Below are 21,224 nucleotides of genomic sequence, written 5' to 3' on the forward strand. Positions count from 1 at the left end.
ACCATTTTGCTCATGGTTGTACCAATTTACATTTTCACCAGCTGCGTATGAAAGTTCTATTTGCTCTTTATTCTCTTAGTATTATAGGTCTGTTTTAGTTTTAACCATCCTAATAGGCGAATGGTAGTATCTCATTGGACTTGGGTTTTTTTTCCTTTTAAAATTTGTTTGGCTGGGTCAGGTGTTAGTTGCAGGATCTTTAGTTTCGGCATTCGAGCCCTTGGTTGCAGCATGTGGGATCTAGTTCCCCAACCAGGGGAACCCAGGCCCCCTGCACTGGGGGAGTGGAGTCCGAGCCGCTGGACCCCCAGGGCCGTCCCTCACTGGAGTTTTTAATTTCCGTGTCCTCAGTGACTAATTTACACTCCCGCCAGTATGTATGGAAGTTCTATCTGTCTCTCACCTTCGGCAACACTTGGTATAGTCAGGTTTTCAAGTTTAGCCATTTTGATGGGTGAGTAGCCATGTCTTACTGGGGTTTTTGTTTCTGTTTCCCTGATGAATGATGATGTTGAACACCTCTGCATGTGCTTATAGACCACTCTTGTGAAGATACGTGGTATCTTTTGTGAAGTACCTATTCTGGTCTTTTGCTGATCTTAAATTTGCTTTGTTTCTTTTTCTTGGTGACTGGTAAGAGTTGTTATCATTCTGGGGATACTAAGCCTTTGTGATAAACACATTTGAAAATATCCCCCCCCCTTTCCCCACCACCACCTTCCAGTCTCTTAAAGATGATAAATAGAAGTTTATCATTTGAATGAGAGCTGATTTATCCATTTTTTCTTTTATGGTGGGTAGTTTCTGTGTCCTATTGAAGGAGGCTTTGCCAACGTACTGAAAGCAGTCTTTCACTGGGAATTTTCTCTGCAGGACTGGAAATGGCTACAAGGGACAGGTCGGGCCCGAGGCTGCCCCGGGTGGCTGAACCGGGTGTGGAGGGGGAGCCACGTCCGCCCACGGGCCGGGAGCTGACCGAGGCCAGCCGCTTCACCTACGCTGCCCTCTGCAGCATCTCCTTGTCCCAGCTCTTTCCAGAGCCTGAGCAAAGGTGAGTACTTCTATCTCACAGAGAGATGGTCGTGCTGTTTCAAGGAGACGATTTCTGGCAGCCAGGCAGCCTTCCAGGTGTTACCAGACAGTACAAAGAGGAGAAAGCCGTTGTCCTTACCTTTAAGGAACTCACAGCATCGTAGGGGGACGGGCGCTCCTTCGTTCGGTACCCACTCGTTTATACCTTCACAAGGCATTTAAGGAGCACTTACTGTTTCACCAGGCAACATTTGAAGCACACGGAAAGTGTACATTAATAAGATCAACAGGGCCACCTCTGCTCCTGCTCTCAAGGAGGACACCCCCTTAATAGCGGGATAAGATATCTGTGCATTCAGTGAGCACCTACTGTGTGCTGAGGGTTGTGCAGGGCCCTGTGGAGAAAGCAAAGAAAAGCAAGGCCTGGCTCCTGTTCTCCTAGTGCTTACAATCAGGAGGCTAAACCCAGGTGTCTGGGGTTTTGTGTGGGTTTTTTTTTTCATTTTTATGTATATATCTGTGACTGTGCCGAGTCTTCGTTACTGCGCTTGGGCTTTCTCTGGGTGCAGCGAGCGGGGCCACTCTAACTGCGGCGTGCATCGCCTCGGCTCCTCTTACTGCAGAGAACGGGCATGTCTTCAGTAGTTGCCGTGTGTGGGGGTCCTTCCCCAAAGTGAAAGGGAGGGTCGCTCAGTATGTCCGACTCTTTGTGACCCCATGGACTTTACAGTCCATGGAATTCTCCAGGCCAGAATACTGGAGTGGGGAGCCTTTCCCTTCTCCAGGGGATCTTCCCAACCCAGGGATCAAACCCAGGTCTCCCGCATTGCGGGCAGATTCTTTACCAGCTGAGCTACAAGGGAAGCCAAAGAATACAGGAGTGGGTAGCCTATCCCTTCTCCAGTGGATCTTCCTGACCCAGGAATCGAACTGGAGTCTCCTGTATTGCAGGCGGATTCTTTACCAGCTGAGCTCTCAGGGAAGCCCTGGCATGTGCGTTATTCCAGGACTAGGGATCGAACTGTGTCCCCTGCATTGGAAGGCAGATTCTTAACCACTCGACCACCGGGGAAGTCCCCAGGTGACTGGTTTTAAAAGTGGACAGATGGGCTAAGTGCCACGATGGGGGATAGGTTCAGTGAGACTCGGTGTTTGGAGTCAGAATAGTAGAGTAGCTAAGAGCATGCACTTGGCCTTCAGGGATTTGCAGGGGAGAGTTTGGAGGGCCGGAGGAGGGTCGTTGGAAAGCTGGTGAAACTGTTTGGAGAAACCAGGACAGTGATCCGGAGGTGGAGGGACAAAGGTGAGCGGCCTTTTCTGGGGTTGGGGACAGCTCGGGTGCTGTGGAGGGGCAGACAAAGGCTCCAAGCTGGGGCAGAGGACCTCAGAGGACAGAGAGAGTGTTGCTGAGACAGGAAGTAGTGGCTTGTGGGGGACAGGAAATGGCAAGAAGTTTTCGCATCTGTCTTATTTTCAAGAACCGCACCCCCTCAATCCCAGCATGGACACCTGTGAGTAAACTCCTCTCAGTTCAGGCGCTCAGTCATGTCCGACTCTTTGCGACCCCATGAACCGCAGCATGACAGGCCTCCCTGTCCATCACTAACTCCCTAAGTCCACCTAAACCGATGTCCATCGAGTCAGTGGTGCCATCCAGCCATCTCATCCTCTGTCGTCCCCTTCTCCTCCTGCCCTCAATCTTTCCCAGCATCAGGGTCTTTTCCAATGAGTCAGCTCTTCGCATCAGGTGGACAAAGTATTGGAGTTTCAGCTTCAACATCAGTCCTTGCAATGAACACCCAGGACTGATCTCCTTTAGGATGGACTGGTTGGATCTCCTTGCAGTCCAAGGGACTCTCAAGAGTCTTCTCCAACACCACAGTTCAAAAGCATCAATTCTGCGGCGCTCAGCTTTCTTTATAGTCCAACTCTCACATCCATACATGACCACTGGAAAAACCATAGCCTTGACTAGATGGACCTTTGTTGACAAAGTAATGTCTCTGCTTTTTAATATGCTATCTAGGTTGGTCATAACTTTCCTTCCAAGGAGTAAGCGTCTTTTAATTTCATGGCTGCAGTCACCATCTGCAGTGATTTTGGAGCCCAGAAAAATAAAGTCTGACACTGTTTCCACTGTTTCTCCATCCATTTCCCATGAAGTGATGGGACCAGATGCCATGATCTTAGTTTTCTGAACGATGAGCTTTAAGCCAACTTTTTCACTCTCCCCTTTCACTTTCATCAAGAGGCTCTTTAGTTCTTCTTCACTTTCTGCCATAAGGGTGGTGTCATCTACACACCTGAGGTTATTGATATTTCTCCCGGCGATCTTGATTCCAGCTTGTGCTTCCTCCAGCCCAGTGTTTCTCACAATGTACTCTGCACAGAAGTTAAATAAGCAGAGTGACAATATACAGCCTTGACGGACTCCTTTTCCTATTTGGAACCAGTCTGTTGTTCCATGTCTAGTTCTAACTGTTGCTTCCTGACCTGCAAACAGGTTTCTCAAGAGGCAGGTCAGGTGGTCTGGTATTCCCTTCTCTTCCAGAATTTTCCACAGTTTATTGTGATCCACACAGTCAAAGGCTTTGGCATAGTCAATGAAGCAGAAATAGATGTTTTTCTGAAATTCTCTTGCTTTTTTGGTGATCCAGCAGATGTTGGCAGTTTGATCTCTGGTTCCTCTGCCTTTTCTAAAACCAGTTTGAACATCTGGCAATTCACGGTTCACGTATTGCTGAGGCCGGGCTTGGTGAATTTTCAGCATTACTTTACTAGCGTGTGAGATGAGTGCAATTGTGCGGTAGTTTGAGCATTCTTTGGCATTGCCTTTCTTTGGGGTTGGAATGAAACTCCTCTAGTCAGGTATACATTCCTCTAGCCAGGTACGGAGAAGTTCTCTTTGAAATAAAAGCCCTGGTGACATGGCACAAGAGCGGGCTCCCTCACCGGCTCCCTAGCCAGTGTCTTTTCTCCCACATCCGTCTCTGGGCGCTGCCTTGAGTCTCAGCTGGGCTTTGTGTTTTATCTTTGTCACTCTCACCAGACTAAACACTTGTGCTTATTCATCTCCTTGGGAGTCACCTCCAGGAAGCCTTCCCAGACCCTCCTCACCTCCCGGACAGGACGCGCCTCCACCTGTCTGTCCAGTGACCGGTCACCGTGACCACCATCACGCTGCACTGAGGCTCTTCCCATGCCTGCCACCCCCCTCCTGTCCCTGGAGGGCAGGAACTGCCCTGTTCATCGCTTGAGTTCCCAGTGCCTTGCACACAGCTTGGTGTGGCAAAGACAGTCAAGATGTGTGAAAGGAAGGAATGGATAAATACTGTTAGCACAGGAGACAAACCACGGGATATGGACTTAGATCTGGGCTCAACTCCTATCCCTGCCACTTCCCGATGCCATGTGACCCCTGGCAGGTTATTTAGCTTCCCTAAGCATCAGTCTCTCCATCTGTAAAGTGGGGCTAATAATCCCCACCCTGCAGGGTAGTTACCAGAATCAAATGAGATAATGTGGGTAAAGCATATAGCACAGGATTTGGCCCAGAGTAGGCGCTCAATAAATGTTAATGCTTACTGACTCTGTGACTTACTTCATTTGTTCAGTTTCCTTATCTATAAAATGAACTGGAACTTACCCTACCAGTGAGGGAGCTTTGGGCTGTAAGTAACAGGACACAGTACTAAAAGAGGTTTAAATAATAAGAGGTTTTTCTCACTTGATAAGAAATCAAAAGGAAGAGAGTTCCAGGGTTGATACAGCACCTCAGAAAGCCTTTGGGTTGGCTTCTCTGTGGTCCTCTTGGCCTCCATCTCCTGGTCACAGAATGGCTGCTGCAGTGCTGTACATCACACCCTCACAGAATGAGACTCAAGGCAAGAAAGGGGAGGACAAGGATGCTCTGCAAGTCTCTCTCCCTAGGGAGGAGCTCTTTCCCAGGATACCCTGTGAAGGCCTCCCCTTTTATGTCATTGGTGGAGCCAGTCAGATACACTAGCCTTGCCTGCAAGGGAGGCACAGAAAAACTAAAGACACTTGTCATTCTCTGTCTCCATCATGGGAGGGGGCTTCTACTGGCCCAGAAGGAGGGACTGGGGAATCACTGCTGCTGAGAAGCGGCCATCCATCAGAGAGGGTGGTCCTGGGGAAGGAATGTGTGGATGGCCCCTGCAGAGCCTGGCACAGAAAGTAAAGAAAGTGAAGTTGCTCAGTCGTGTCCAACTCTTTGCAACCCCATGGACTGTAGCCTGCCAGCTTCCTCCATCCATGGGATTTTCCAGGCAAGAGTACTGGAGTGGGTTGCCATTTCCTTCTTCAGGAGATCTTCCCAACCCAGGGACTGGGTCTCCTGCATTGTAAGCAGACGCTGTACTCTCTGAGCCACCAGGGAAGTCCTGGTCTCTTTCTTTCTTTCCTTCTTTCTGGAGGTTAGAATTTATCTCGTTGGGTATTCTGTTCCCAAGCAAGCAAGGGTCCAAATCCTGCAAGGATACAACTCTCTCCCTGCTCCAACCCATACCTGTGCCATACTTAGGAAGCTCTTATCTTTCCAGAAGCTTCCCTGATCTGATAAATCCCTACCTGATAAGCCGGTAGATACACGCAGGGGAAGAGCTTTGCGTACTTTGTTCACATAAAGAAATATTTATGAACCTGAACTGTGTGCCAGACCTGTGCTGGGCACCACCTGGTAGGGCGCAGGGAGACGTGATTGTTCTGAGCCCTCCCTCCCCCCCCGCCCCCCCGCAATTCCAAATCTGGGCTTAAGCACACGTGGCTGTGGCTGAGCCAGAAGCATTTGCCTTGGGAGTGTTTCCTTCCTGAAAGTTGAGCATGTGTGCGTGTTAAGTCACTTCAGTCCTGTCCGACCCTTTGTGATCCTGGGTAGCCCGCCAGGCTCCTCTGTCCATGGGATTCTCCAGACAGGAATCCTGGAGTGGGTTCCATGCTACCGTACATAGCAGGTGCACCCCTTTCCACATGGTTGATCTCAGCCATCTTAAGGCCCAAAACACATTTGGGGAGGGGGTGGTCTCTGCAGTGGTTCAGCATGGCCTCTGGAGTCCGAGACTTGGGGGCTTGAACCCTGGAGCTGTCACTTAACCTCTGTAGATCTGAGTATCATCCTTGTTTCTCGAATGGCGGTAAAAATAGTACCTCCCGCCCTTGTGGGGCTGTATCCGGAAGTCAACGAGCCCATGTGTATGGAGCATCAAGTATAGGGACTGGCGGATAGTTGCTCTGTGATCACCATGAATTACTATTGCCACTGATTGTCATATGTTTTGACTGGGGCTTCCCTGGTGGCTCAGACAGTAAACAGTCGGCCTGCCATGCAGGAGACCCGAGTTTAGTCCCTGGCTTGGAAAGATCCTCTGGAGAAGGGAATGACTACCCACCCCAGTATTCTTTACCAACCACATTAAAAGCATTTACTAAGACCCTGCCATTCTGCAGTGCTATTTCCTTATTTAATAGATGGCTCTACTGGCACTTTACATATATTCTCGTTCATTTGTTTATCCAAAGAAACACCTATATAGGGCTTTACATGTGCCAGCTTTGTTCTAAGCACATGACACCTGTTAACTTAGCTAATCCTTTCAACAACCCTATGAAATAGGTTTCATCCTTCTTGCCATTGTTTCCAAGGCACAGAGAGGCTAAGGAACTTGCCCAAGATCACACAGCTCACGGCAAAGCTGGATTTGAATCAAAGTTCATGCTCTTTACCCTTCCACTCTTGTGATGAGGTGCTTTTCTACATCCAAGACTTTCTCTGTGGACATAGGGCCAGGCCACACCGCTGCCCTCAGCCCCAAGCCCTTTCTGCATACATGTTGACGCATAAATAATACTTGATTCACGTAGTCACCCTGCCTCCCCATTCACACCCACACATCCTCCCAGGGTAATTCTAGTCATTCTAGTGGGGTAAATCATAATAATTGTAATAGCAGTAGCTTACATTTATTGAGGGCTGTCGGTGCCAGGTGCTTTTATCATGTGATTTAATCTTTCTGGCCAATCTTTGAAGCAGCCCTGTTATCATCCTCACTTTACAACAGAGGAAAACGAGGCTGAGAGAAGTGAAGGAGGCTGTGAAGCCAGTCACCATGGGAGCCAGGACTCTCCCGGGGTCAGGTTTCAGAGCCCAACTCAGCCCCCTTCACTGCCTGCCTTGGTCACCTTGTAAATAAAATAGTGATGCTGGGGCTTCCCTGGTGGTCCAGTGGCTAAGACTCTGCGCTTCCAATGCAGGGGGCTCAGGTTCAACCCCAGGTCAGGGAACTAGATCCCACACGCTGCACCTAAGAACCAGTGCAGCCAAATGAATAAATATGTTTTTTTCTTTAATTTTATATAAAACAGTGATGCTGACCAACGTTAATTATCTACTGCAGGCCAACCCCTGCTTGGGGTGTTTTATATGTAGCTTCTCATTTAATCCTCAAGCCGTTTTATGAAGTTGGTCTCTTACACTCATTTGCAGATAAGGAAACCGAGGCACAAAGGGGTCAAGTTGCTTTCACAGCCTCGCTCAGCAGTGGAGGACGTTTCCCCTGGCCGCTGAGGGGGCTGCCCGCGTGGCCTGGGCCTGCCTCAGCTGCAGAGAGCCACCTTGCCAGGGCTCTGCCCCCTTCCTGGGGCAGCTGTTGTCCGATGACTCTCTTGATGTGAGGGTATGAAGGCCCAGCCCTCTCGCCCCACTTGAGGGCAGCTCTCAGGGGTCGCCCCATCTTCAGATCTCCCCACATGGTCAGCTGAGACTTCTGTTGAGACTGGATCTCAGCTCCTTCCCACTCACTAAGTTCTTTATCCTCCCTGCCCATCCACAGGTGTTGACCCCAAGGGAATCTCCAATAACCATTTCAGAGCTACTTCCTGGGGACCTAGACCAAAATGGTGGTGGGGCCAGGATTTGAACCTGAGTCCTGTACCCACCTGCACGAGCCCAGCCTGCAGAGATCTCTCTGCTTGGGCTTTGGCAGCAGCAGCTCTGAGGAATGGGTTGTGTGCACTGCCTGGGATCCATGGAGACCAGAGCCCCAAGCAGTGCCAGCGGGGAGCCTCCTAAGGTCACCCCCATGACCAGGGAACTCAGCTTGTTTCTGGGAAACCTTTTCTCAGAACTTGTGTAATCACCTCCCATCTGATCTCCTGCTCCACATCCCGGTGGTAGCTTGGAATCAAAGCCTGATGTGGACTCTGCCAGGGTCCCCAAGATGCCACTAAAGTGAAAAAGTGTTAGTCACTCAGTCGTGTCCGATTCTTTGTGACCCCATGGACTGTAGCCTGCCAGGCTCCTCTGTCTGTGGGATTCTCCAGGCAAGAATACTGGAGTGGGTTGCCATTCCTTTCTCCAGGAGATCTTCCCCACCCAGAGATCAAACCTGGGTCTCCTGCATTGCAAGCAGATTCTTTACCGTCTGAGTCACCAGGGAAGTCCCTCCAAGATGCCATGGGCTTCCTGCATCTCCTGGGGTCCCTTCTGCCCTGGAGTACCCCGTCCATCCCCCACTCAGGGACCCCTGTGGGACTCAGCTCAAATACTCACCATGGACAGAGACCCCACGGTGGTGGTGGGCACAGTGGGAGGACAGACTTCCTCCACACTTTGTCCACTTCTGCGGCGGCCGACGTGTTTCTAGAAAGCGTGTCCGTGACCGTTTCCAGCAGCAGGAGGGCTCCACCTGCAGGAAGCCTTTTCTGGTCGCTGCCCCCCACCTCCCAGGTGGATTCGGGGCTCCCTCTCTGGACTCATCAGGGCTGGATTCCTGCCTCTGCCCTAGCGTGTCCCACGGCGCTAGATCAGTTAGTTCCATAAAAGTCTTTACCCTTCAGGGGTAACACCTCAGGGTGTTTGGTCAGTAACTAACTGCTCATTGCCCTCATTCCTATGGTTTATCAGCTCCTGTGGTCAAAGTTTTGGTGGAGTAAGCTCAGATCCACTCTCCTAAAATCGGGTTTGGCTCTCTCCCTATATTCCATGAGCCACAGTTGCCGTGGTTTTTTGTAGATGCCAGCTCTTCACGTCCCTTAACATGTCTCATCTTGTGAGTTGCGTGGTCCAGGACCTCAGCTGTGTTTGTCTTTCAGATCCTTCTGCACGGACTTTGTGGCGGGCCTGGTGAAGTGGCTGGACTTGTCTGAAGCCGTCTTGCCTACCATGACTGCTTTTGTGAGTGGTCTGGGAGGCGAAGGAGCAGACGTGTTTGCTCAGGTTTTGTTGAAGGACCCCATCTTGAAGGATGACCCGCTGGTGATCACTCAGGTATACCCACTGCCCAGGTAGCAGCTGCTGAGGAAAGTAGACAGTTTCCTCTCAGAGTCAGCCTGAATATCACTTCTAGTTGTGTGGGGGGAGTTCAGAGGTTAAATATTACATCAAAATATCCGATGATCTGATGATCATAGCTAGTGTTGAATTATCATTATTGAATATTTACTATTGATTTATTACTTAAACATTGCTTCTTATGTGCTAGTATCTTTACTCATATGAACTCATTTAATTCTCCAAGCGATTTTATTAGGTAGGTAAAGTGATCATCCTCATTTTATAAACGAGAAAGTTGAGGCACAGAGAGGTTTAGTAACTTGTTCAAGGTCACACAGCTGATTTGAACCTTGGCCATCTGACTCAAAAGCCCGTGCTCCTAACCGTTGAGCTGCGGTGCCAATTTACGGAAGCATCGGCTTTGCTGTGAGTCCTGGGGCATGTCACTCACCGCTCTTTGTACATTTGAAGCAGGCAGACGCTTGACCCAGGCTCTCGGTGCCAACAGAGCAGATTTAAAACAGCCCTTTCCCTCCTTCATCTGACTCCCTGAAATTCTTACACATTTATTTAGTTATGTGCTTGCTTGTTTGTCTGGCTTGCCACTCAAATGTAGGGCAAAGGTATTTTGTCCACCTTGTTTTCCCACTTATTGTTAAGAGTCAGTAAATATATGTCCAATGAGCAGGCTGGTTACATATCAACCTATTGCTAATTCCTGTTACTTTTCCCTCAGGACCTTCTGAGCTTCTCACTCAAGGATGGTGAGTTGATAGTCTCTCAGTTCTGTAAATTGTGGGCACGTATCTCCCCCTCAGCCAGGGAAGCCAATGTCAGGTATTGCCCCTATGGTCCCACGCTCGTGGCCTTTTCAGGGCAAGAAAGGAAATGGAAGCCAGTAGTGCCGGGGGGCTGGGGAGCTCTCCGTTCACGTCAGGCGCCAGCGGCGTGATGCTTCTTGGCGGTCTTACTGATTTCTCACCACACTTTCTGGTCTCACCTTCTCAGTAGCTCTGGGGCCTGGCTCTTGCCCTCTGAGGGCTATTCTGCTGACATCAGGGAGAAGGAACACAGGATTGAAAATGACATTCCAACAGCCTCCGCGCCATGTAATAAAGGGAAGTTTCAGGGACTTCCCTGGTGGTCCAGGGGTTAAGAATCAGCCTTGCAATGCAGGGGACATGTGTTCAATCCCTGGTCAGGGAACTAAGATCCCACATGCCCCGGGGCAGCTAAGCCCACTCGCCACAACTAGCGAGCCTGCACACCTCAACGGGAGACCCCACGTAGCACAGCTAAGACCAACTCAGCCAAATAAACACTTCTTAAAAGTAGGAGAAGCTTCCCTGAGTCCCCACCGAAACTCTGGCTCATGGGGGATTGGAGGGGTTGGAAGAGGAGGAAGAAGAACAGAATTTCACGAGTAGGCGTAGCACACGCAGGAGCGTTGGCAGGAGAGAATGCTCAGAGGAGGGTCACGGGGCCCGGAGCCCAGCGAGCTCTGCACGTTCACAGGGTCCCAGGCAGTTCCCGTGGAGTTTACAGTCTGAGAAGTGCAGCTCTAAAGCTCAAACCCCAGTGTGGCCCTTTTCCAGCCACGCGAAAGTTTTAACTCTGTATCTCAGAGCTGAATGGGGACCACCCAAGGGTGATCTGGCCCAGTCCCTGCCTGAAATAACACATCTGCTTTTAAAAAAAGATTATTTATTTATTTTGGCTGCACTGGGAGACCTGGGTTCAATCCTTGGGTCGGAAAGTTCCCCTAGAGAAGGGTATGGCAAGCCACTCCAGTATTCTTGCCTGGAGAATCCCCAGGAACAGAGGAGCCTGGCGGGCTCCAGTCCGTAGGGTCACAAAGAGTCAGATGCAACTGAACACAGCACAGCACAAGCACTGGGTCTTACTTGGGGCTCTCGGGGTCTTTGTTGCACAAGGGCTTAGGTGCAGCATGCAGGATCTAGTTCCCCAACCAGGGATCGAACGCAGGCCCCCTGAGTTGGGAGCGCAGAGTCTTACCCACTGGCCCACCAGGGCAGTCCCTCAAGAAACGCTTCTGTTTAGCCGTTGAGGCCACGTGGCTGAGTTGTGGTCTGAGGACGTGGTGGAGTTGGTCTGAGAATCCTCAGCAGAATCACTTTTATTTTCACAAACTGCAATGAGGGAAGAGTAATAATATTCGATCATCCTGGACGCTCTTGGAATGAGGGGTGGTTTGCCCCGAGGTCTGGGGCATTTTTCTGGAGAGCAGCGTATCCCATCAGCACACACACACTCTCACATGATCGTCGTGGTAACGGCAAAGCGCCAGGTCCAAGCACTTGCTGTGAGCCCAGGTGGCTGCTGGCGGCTGTGCAGACTTGGAGTCCTCCCTGCCCCCTGAGGGGTGCTGGGGGGCCTTTGTTCCCATCTTGCAGGTTAGGGTCCTCTTGGATGAGACTCATATTTCCAGGTGGAGCAACTGAGGCCCTGAGAGGGGAAGGAGCTTTCCCGGAAGCAAGCAGTGGCAGGTGGCCTTCGGTAGGAACCAGGTCTCCAGCCTCCCGGGCCAGCTCTCTGTCCCTCGGCCCTATCACAGGGGAAGCAGCTCCTGTCTGTGCCAGACCCTCCCTTCCGTCTCCCAGAGCCACGTGTATCCTAGCCCACCACCTGCCCACACCTGCCAATCACAGCCCTTCTGAGCGCCCGTGAGCACCCAGGACACCTTAACTTACTGCCCTTTGCTGTTGGTGACCTTGGCCTGGTTGTCACAGAATAGTTAGAGTGGGTTTGAAATGGCCTGTCTGTAATATCATCGTCTGGTACTTCATGCCCTCCCGGGGGCGTTCTTGTAGGCAGTCTCTAAACTGGCATTCAGTTCAGTTCAGTTCAGTCGCTCAGTCGTGTCTGACTCTTTGTGACCCCACGGACTGCAGCATGCCAGGCCTCCCTGTCCATCACCAGCTCCCGGAGTTTACTCAGACTCATGTCCATTGAGTCGGTGATTCCATCCAACCATCTCATCCTCTGTCGTCCCCTTTCTCCTCCCGCCTTCAATCTTTCCCAGCATCAGGGTCTTTTCAAATGAGTCAGTTCTTCGCATCAGGTGGCCAAAGTATTGGAGTTTCAGACTGGCATTGCCTTTTAAATTTCTCTTGAGTGACCACCACTTGCTAAGCACCTGTTCATGCTGGTACCTGGCCCTTGTCAAACATTGTTTCACAGCATCCTCATCACCATCCGTTCATGTAGACATTCCCACTTCACAGATGAGCAAACTGAGGCTCAGAGAGGTAAAATAACTGGTTTAAGCTGTTAAGTGGTAGAGCTGACATTCTAAAATAAGTACTGTTAACAAAAACCTTCCCAGATTTTACCCATGGGCGTTGGAGGGATGCAGAGGCATCCCCATGGGAATATGATAATCCCTCACGTCTAAGCCAGCTTCCCAGTTGGCGCAGTCGTAGAGAATCTGCTTGCCAAGGCAGGAGACTCAGGAGATGCAGATTCAATCCCTGGGTCGGGAACGTCCCCTGGAGGAGGAAGTGGCAACCCACTCCAGTATTCTTGCCTGGAAAATTCCATGGACAGAGAGGTCCGTGGGGTCACAAAGAGTTGGACACGACTCAGCGACTGAGCACGTATGTCTGAAGATTACCAGTCTCTGACAGCATCGGAGGGGTGCCTTTGGTTTTCAGAGCCCCTCCAGATGCTGGCATATACGAATAGGAGCAGGGTCAGTGACATACCAGGACCCCCAGTGGGAGCTGGCGGAAGGGCTCAAAAGTTCCCCAAAAGGCAGAGGTACGTAGCCCTTCAAACCATCCAGATGGCCCTCATCGGACACAGGTGGGCCTTGGAGAGATGGGCAGGTTCAGTTCCAGCCCACCACAATAAAGCAAGTCACGTGACTATTTGTGGTTTCTCAGTGCATCTAAAAGTTGTATTTACACTATACTGTAGCCTATTAAGTGTATAATAACACCATGTCTAAAATGGGGTCACAAAACCAGACACGACTGAGCAACTGAACTGAACTGAAAAAATCCAGTGGACAAACTTTAATTTTAAAATGCTGTTGGAAAAAAATGGCACTGATAGACGCTGGATGCAGGGTTGCCATAGACCTTCAATTTGTAAACAAACAAACAAACAAAACAACACATTACCTTCAAAGTGCCATCAGGGTAAAGCAGAAGCCTGTAGTTGAGAAAAGGATGCCCAGAGGGGGAGTGGCTACTGTTGTCACGTCCAGCTCTGTCCTTCTTAATGAAGAACCAAGGACCAAGATGACAGAGGAGATGGCTGGATGGCGTCACCGACTCAATGGACGTGAGTTTGAGTAACCCCTGGGAGTTGGTGATGAACAGGGAGGCCTGGCAAGCTGCAGTCCAGGGGTCGCAGAGTTGGACACGACTGAGCGACTGAACTGAAGGATCAAAACCAGGGAGCATTGGGGATCTGCCTGCCTGGTGTTAAAATTCATTGGCAAGTTGCTGAATGTCTCTGCCTTAGTTTCCTTGGGCATCAAGTGGGAACCACAGTACTCTTTACCTTATAGGGCAGCGGTGAGCATTGAATGAAATAACCCAGGTCAAGTGCTCAGAACAGAGCTGTCACACAGGACGCAGGCCCTGAGTGCTGCAGGGCCATGGTGGTCGTGAGGAAATGGGAAACTCCTGGGAACCAGGAGACCTGGACTCTCATCCTGTCTCTGAGATGCTTATGATGTCAAGTCACTTAAACTTCTCTGAACTTCAGTTTCAAATACAAAGAGGCAAGAGCTCAATGCTACTTCAAAGCAAAACAAAACTGTCTTTGGTGCTGAGAACACAGTCAAGGATCTTGTAAGGAGAAGGTCAGTGTCATAGTTGGGCCGGTTGTTCAAGGCCTTTCTCATAAGCTCCATGAGGGTAAGGCTCTTGTCTGGCTTCTTCACCATTGTTTCCCAGTGTCTACAACACTGGTGGACAGATGGTGGGCATTTAGTGTTGGATGGATGGAGGGATAGTAGAATGGATGGACAGAAGGAAGAATGGGTGGTCTTTCCTTAGACCACAAGCTTAGGTACTAGCAAGGTGGTTTGTCTGAAGTTTAGAGTTAAGGCATCTTTTTCTGCAGAGACTGAGCGGGAAGGACACCCAGCACAGAAGAAAGCTGTCTGTCTGTGTGGCTGCGTTTCTCTCTGGGTGTGAGGCAGGGTGATTAGTCATGGAATCAGCCCAAGAAATCAGCACGAAAAGCTGCACGTCTCAGAACTTCCTGGAAGGTTGACCTTTACTGACGATATTGGGATCTTAGTCACAGAACAATGCTGTCTTGGCAGCGGTAGGGTGGAATTTTTTTGCACACTAACCATTTTCTTCTCGTCACCCAGTAACAACCCACGAAGCCTCTGGCCCACCTAGCTGGAAAAATAAGCCTTTTGTATGTTGAAGGTTAAACTGAATCTGAGCTCAGCTGCGTTTTACAGTGGCAGCACTGTAGACATTGGGGACTGGATAATTCTTTGTTGTGAGGTCCCGCTGTGCCTTGTGGGAGATTTAGCCACATCCCTGGTCTCTCCTCACTAGATGCCAGTAGCGCTCCCTGACTTGGGACAACCAGAAATGTTTCCATACTTTACCAGATGTTCTTGGGGTCGGGGTGGGGAGTGCAAAAACGTCCCTAGTGGAGAACCGTTGATCCAGGACCCAAAAGGTGGCCCTCTCAGGTGGGGCTGGTGGCCTTTATAAGTGACCTAGGGACTTCCCCAGTGGTCCAGTGGTTAAGAATCTGCCTTTCAATGCAGGACACGTGGGTTCAATCCCTAGTCTGGGAACTGAGATCCCACATGCTGCAGGGCAACTGAGCCCACACACAGCGACTAGAGAGATCACATGATGCCTCAGAGATCCTGAACGCCACAACCAAGATGCCACGCAGCCTACATAGATGAACGAATAAATAAAAGTTACGCAGTTGCCGTCCTGGGTCATGTACACAGATGGTGAATGACTGCATCTTATAATATATAATCCTTAGATCAACTGCTAGAATAGATAACTGTTATCTCCACTGAGAGGAAATTAGGCTCAGGAGGTTAGATACCCAGAGGTGAAATTTCAGAATAAGTTTCAAATTCCATTTAAGGCAGTGAGTCTCATGGTGAGTTATGAGCGGGAGACTTAAGCTGAATCATGGCTCTTGCCCTCTGTACCCTGAATCCAAAGATAGCATAGCCCTGGCTCCGGGTGATGGGACCCAAGGAGGTGCAGCGCAGGAGACAGAACCACCTTCACCGCAAACTCGGCTCCGCTTTCTGACCCGGTCTTTATGACTGAATTGCAAAGCGTATCTCGCCCATGAATCAGAAAAGCCTGAGAGGTCGCCTTCGATCGTGTCAGAGCGCACACATTGTCACCTGCTGGTCAGGGTCTCCATCAGGATCCTCAGGACTCGGCAAGCGTGTTATCAACATTGAACTGATTCACCCATTCAGCCAGTACGAGCTGAGCCCCACTGTGTGCGCCAGCCCCTCTGCTGGGCGCCGGGAGGAGTTCTCCCAGGGCCGATGCTCTGGGAGTGCCTACTGTGTGCCAGCCCTGAGCGGAGTGCTTTGTAATTTGTTTCAACCCCTCAACAATGCTGGGAGGTGGGTGATGCTGCCCCTGCCCCCTCACTGTACTGACGAGGCCGCGGTGGCCCAGAAAGGGAAATCAGCTGCCTGAGGTCACACCGCTGGGGAGAAGGAGGGCGGGAGCTGAGCCCAGGCATTGTGGTTCCAGAGCCTACTCTTATCTTTGGCCACGCGGCATGTGGGATCTTAGTTCCCCGACCCGGGATCGAACCCACGTCCCCGGCAGTGGAAGCTTGGAGTCTTAACCACTGACCCGCCAGGGAAGTTCCCCAGCGTGCACTCTTGACTGGTGTTCTCCTTCCCACGTGGAGATGAGATGATAGAACCCGCATCCTTATAGCTGCCTTTAGGGGATGCGCTGAGGCCAGAACCAAGAGTGAGCACCCCATGTGGCAGGGTCCCAAGGAGCGGCCAGACGGGCCGGCATCCAAGGAGGTGGAGCTGCAGGAGGGTCTTGGAAGAGCCCCTTCGGCTCCCACGACCGCTGGCCTTGAACTATGCTTGTTGCCACCCGAGTGTCCTTCAGTGTCCCCCCAGAATGAGCTGCGAATAGGCAGGAGTCATACCCGGAACCATCTGAGGTCAAGTCCTGCCCTGAGTCAGGGTGCATCTTAGAAGTCCCACCCCTCCAGCCACCCTCTCCCCACCACTATGAACACCCTGACTTGTAAGTCAGCCCAGCGCCCAGTGTGGGGGCCAGGGGGGCATGGGACTGGAGGTAGGTGTGGTTTCTTTGTATGAAAAAAAATTCGCTGAGGGTGAAAATGGGTCTTTATATTCTGAATGCTATATAACATGTACAATTAGAAAAGTTAGGGGGAGGCCTTCTGTGCTGATCCAGTGGCGAGGACTCCACGCTCCCAGTGTAGAGGGACTGGGTTCAATCCCTGATCAAGGAAACTCGATCCTATGTGCCGGATGCCACAGCTAAGACTCAGCCCAAGTAAATAAATAGGAAAAAGGAAGAGAAGAGTTGGGGGGATTCCCTGCCAGCTCAGTGGTTAGGACTCAGCACTTTCACTGCTGGGACCCAGGTTCAATCCCTGGTTGGAGAACTAAGATCCCTCGAGCCACACGGCACGGCCAAAAAAAGAAAAACTGGTCCATCGAGGGATGGCAGTGCAGGGGGCTGGGTAAGTGGTTGTATGAACGTGGCCTGAGAGTGACCTCGGACCCTAAGGGAGCAGTGAGACAAGTCCCGATGCTGACTCAGCAGCAGCTCACAGCCTCACCCGGCAGTCCTTGCTTCCTAGCATCTAAGGATCTATGAAACATGACGATTTATCATAGAAAGGGTACTATTGGCCACCCTTTCTCGACCGCAGTCCGTGGGGTGGCAAAGAGTTGAACACGACTGAGTGACTAACACTTTCACTCTCCAGCCATTCTTATCTGAAGACTAACTTACAGGCCATGTTGTGGCTCAGGTGGTGGAGAATCCACCTGCAGTTCAGGAGACCTCGGTTTGATCCCTGGGTTGGAAAGATGCCCTGGAGAAGGGAATGGCAACCCACTCCAGTGTTCTTGCCTGGAGAGTCCCATGGACAGAGGAGCCTGGTGGGTTACAGTCCGCGGGGTCGCAGAGAGTCAGACACGACTGAGCAACTAACACTTTCACTTTCACACTTGACCACTTACTGCATCCGAGGTGCTGGTCAGGTTCATCACGTGTGTCTTCTCATTGCACCTCAGGGAAAGCCAGATTAAAAAGATATTCTTGCCCCCATTGTACAGATGAGGAAACTGAGGCTCAGAGAGGTCAAGAAACTTGTCCGAAGCCGTTCAGCTCTAAAGATAATCAGATGAACATTCAAACACCAGTCTGTGTGGCAACTGCCTGAGTTTCTGCCTGAGTTCCTTTCCTTTGGTCTTGAAAGGAGCAACCACCCCCCCCCACTCCACCAAGGGAACGGCCTGGCAGTGATCTCTTCCCAAAGGTCTGGGATGCTGCTGCTCTCCAAGGAGAGGCAAGGTCAACCCCAGGCTGGTCATTCCGGCTCCCGGGCTCAGAGCCACACTGAGAGCAGAGGCTGGTTCGGTTCCTGGCAGTGGAGGCTGTGCTGCTGAGGTTGTGCCCCCGAGGAGGTGCGTGTGGCTGTGTAGGGAAGGTGGGGCTTATCGTGGTGCCTGGGGTGCACCTGGCATTTAGTGCCAAGCTTCGTGGGTGCTGTTCATCGTTCAATGCACAGCACCATGTTAGATGGTGAAGTTCAAAGTGCAGTAGCTTCTCTGTTGAGATAAGAGTGAAAGAAGGAGCCCAGGAGTGTGAGTTCTAACCCTGGGTCTGTCCAAACACTCGGGGTGACTTTGGACTTGTCCCTTGCTCCTCCTAGGCCAGAGGGACCAGTTGGACTCCAAGGGTGGAGACTGGGGTGGGTACTGGGGCTGCCCAGCAGTTGAAGGCTGGTGTCACTCCTGCTCCACTCAGGGCAGAGTTCGTGTCCCCCTCCAAGATTTTCCAAAGACTAGGCTGCCTGGGTGTTGGGTCATTTGTGTGTGTGCCTGTGGCCCATAGCCTAGGGCTGTGCCTGGGGTAGGGTGGTGGTGGTGGTTGTTCAGTCGCTAAGTCACGTCGGACTCTGCAACCCCATGGACTGCAGCACGCCAGGCTTCCCTGTCCTTCACTATCTCCTGGAGTTTGCTCAGATTCATGTCCATTGAGTCGGTGATGCCTCCAACCATCTCTTCATCTACCACCCCCTTCCCCTTTGGCCTTCAAACTTTTCCCAGCGTCAGGGTCTTTTCCAAGGAGTCAGTTCTTCGCATCAGGTGGCCAAAGTATTGGAGCTTCAGCTTCAGCCTCAGTCTTTCCAATGAATATTCAGGACTGATTTCCTTTAGGATTTGATCTTGCAGTCCAAGGGACTCTCAAGAGTCTTCTCCAACACCATAGTTCAAAAGCATCAATTCTTCAGTGCTCAGCTTTCTTTATAGTCCAACTCTCACATCCAGACATGACTACCTGAAAAATCCTTGCTTTGACTAGACGGACCTTTGTCAGTACAGTTATGTCTCTGTTTTTTAATATGCTGTCTACGTTTGTCATAGGTTTTCTTCCAAGGAGCAGGTGTCTTTTAATTTCATAATTGGGAGGATTGGCAGTCACGATTGCAAGCCTGTCGGGTGGTTCCTGGCATTTTTAGGAGCACCGTGGATGCTGGTTTCCTTCCCTGCAGAGGTCACAGGAGGAGGAGTCTTCATCACACCGCTGCTTCTAGGCATGAGTGCCCCAGACCTTCTGAGATCAGGGGTTTGCTAGTTAGAACAAGTGCGAAGGCGCTGGGGCAGGAATGAGCTTGGCTTCTTGGTGGCACAAACCCTGGTGCATGAAACAGGGACCAGTAGAAAGTGAGGTGGGAGAGGGTGGTAGGAAGGAGTCAGATGGTGTACAGCCTTGCAGACCATGGGAAAAAATGTGGATTTTATTCCAAGTGTATTGTGGAGTTTCAAGTTGGGGAAGAGAACCTCCCATGTTTGTGACTATCTTTCAAGCTGCTGTGTGGCAAATACAGTGTGGGGGCAAGGGTGAAAATGAGAAAGCAGGGAGATGGCTGATGATGCACTGTGGCTGTCATAGTAGCCGTGACAACAGAGATGGAGAGCTGTGCTGAGACTCAGGTACATTTTGGAGGGGCAGCTGTCAGTGTTAGCTGCTAGATTGGGTGTCAGGGGAAGGACAACAAGAAAAGTCAAGAACGATGCTCAGGCTTTTTGGCCTGAGCCCCAGGTTGGGCTTTTTATTGTGACAGAATGGATTGGCCCTTGAGGAGTCAGTTAGTTGCCTGGCAAATTGTCCTGGGTAGCCCGTGATTCCTGCCCCTCTCCACCACTCACCACCTGCCTGAAGTAGAAAGTCAGCTCCAAGTCCAGCAGTCTGGCTGTCAAGGTCCTTGAAATGACCCTTCTACAAGGCTGACATTCCAGAGTCCCTTGCTCAGGAATACCTTGGAAGGTTTTAATCACCTGGCACGTGGCCCTCTATATTCCAGAAACTGAATCACGACAGCCTTGACCAGTGGAGTATGAATTAGTGGCTGATTATAATCACAGCAATTAATCACCATGGCCAAGGCTTATTAGTTTCCACAGCTCGATTATGACCCACGTTCCATAGTCTGTGATCCTAGGAGGAAGCAGGGAGCTCGCTTATTCTTGGAACATCAGCTGATCAGTAACCCCAAGACGTGACCTGCCGCGGTCTGTTTCCCGGCACGCAGCCAGATCCGCATCCAGGGAGGCAGCTGAGGGCAGGGGGACAGTGCTGCCAGACCGCAGCTCGCTCTGGGGCCCCTCGTTCCGGGGAGGACTGCAGAATCACCATGCAGCATTGCAGACGCCAGCAGAGGAAGCCAGTTCTGCAGTATTTATAGAGGGCTACTCGTGGGCCCGGAGTCCTCTGCTTGAAACTTTGTGAGATGACTCTCACAATTTCTACTTCTACGTGAGGGAAGGCCAATGACCCCTACCTGGGTCACTAATCGAACATTTATTGTTTATGCTGGGTTCTCTCCTAAGGACTAGAGAACACACAGTTTATACATATAGGGTTTGTACTTCACGGGGAGAGACAAAACAAAAGTAAGTGGACATGATGTCAGAGTTGGGCAAGCTCTGTGTGGAACAGAATACAGGGCAGAGGGGTAGAGTGATGTGTGTAGGGGTCAGGAAGGCCACTCTGGACAGGAGGCGTTTGAACAGAGACTTGAAGGAGGAGGAGGAGCCCCACAAGATCAGGGGAATGAGCCTTCCAAGTGGTGGGAACAGGCCAAGAGCAAAGGCCCTGTAGCAGAAACATTCTAGAAGGTGAGGTCGTGGGGTGGGCCAGGGGCCTTGTAGTCAGTGTGGAATGGGATTTGGTTTTAATCATGACATCACCTCCTTAAACAGCTTTGGGATGTGAACATTTTGATCTCTGCTAATTTGGCCGGTGAAAAACGCCACCTTGCTTCTGACTGATGTTTGTAGTAGTTACCCACTGCTCTGCCCCGGAAGCTGTGCTCCTGTTACATGGACCGGCTGCCGGGGGGCCCTGTGTCTGGGACGTGTCTAGGGTTCGGGTCTCATCCGTCGCAATGCTGTGAACATCTCTGTGCTTGGGAGCTGAACTGACCCCCTCCTCTTTCTCTCTCTCTCTCGAGGACGCTATGATGCCCGGGCCCGCGTCCTCATCTGCCACGTGGCCTCCCTCCTCCGAGCGCCCTTGGAGGAGCTGGACCTCCTGGAGGAGACCTTCCTCGAAAGCCTGAAGGAAACCAAAGAGGAAGATTCTGAGTAAGGGAGCCCTGTGGCCCTGGCCCGCCTGTCGGG

At 51.1% G+C, this 21,224-nt stretch overlaps 1 protein-coding gene and 1 long non-coding RNA gene across 17 annotated transcripts in view; both read left to right on the forward strand.

The window, feature by feature from the left end:
• The window catches only part of TMCO4 (transmembrane and coiled-coil domains 4), a 101,302-nt gene that overhangs the window by 16,445 nt on the left and 63,633 nt on the right, over nucleotides 1–21,224 (forward strand). For all 16 annotated transcript variants that reach the window (XM_081574863.1, XM_081574858.1, XM_081574852.1 and 13 more), the window contains 4 exons: nucleotides 874–1,051; nucleotides 9,142–9,316; nucleotides 10,059–10,086; nucleotides 21,056–21,188. In XM_081574863.1, the coding sequence (XP_081430989.1) occupies nucleotides 882–1,051; nucleotides 9,142–9,316; nucleotides 10,059–10,086; nucleotides 21,056–21,188 (506 nt within the window). In that variant the 5' untranslated portion in view covers nucleotides 874–881. The remainder of the gene's footprint in view (nucleotides 1–873; nucleotides 1,052–9,141; nucleotides 9,317–10,058; nucleotides 10,087–21,055; nucleotides 21,189–21,224) is intronic.
• On the forward strand, nucleotides 12,297–16,869 carry LOC145540354 (uncharacterized). Its single transcript, XR_014078330.1, has 2 exons — nucleotides 12,297–12,867; nucleotides 13,673–16,869. It is a non-coding gene; the product is annotated as an uncharacterized LOC145540354 (long non-coding RNA).

This window comes from Giraffa tippelskirchi, chromosome 3, assembly GCF_054371585.1.
Source record: "Giraffa tippelskirchi isolate mGirTip1 chromosome 3, T2T-mGirTip1v1.2.pri, whole genome shotgun sequence".
In the NCBI taxonomy this organism is placed as follows: domain Eukaryota; kingdom Metazoa; phylum Chordata; class Mammalia; order Artiodactyla; family Giraffidae; genus Giraffa; species Giraffa tippelskirchi.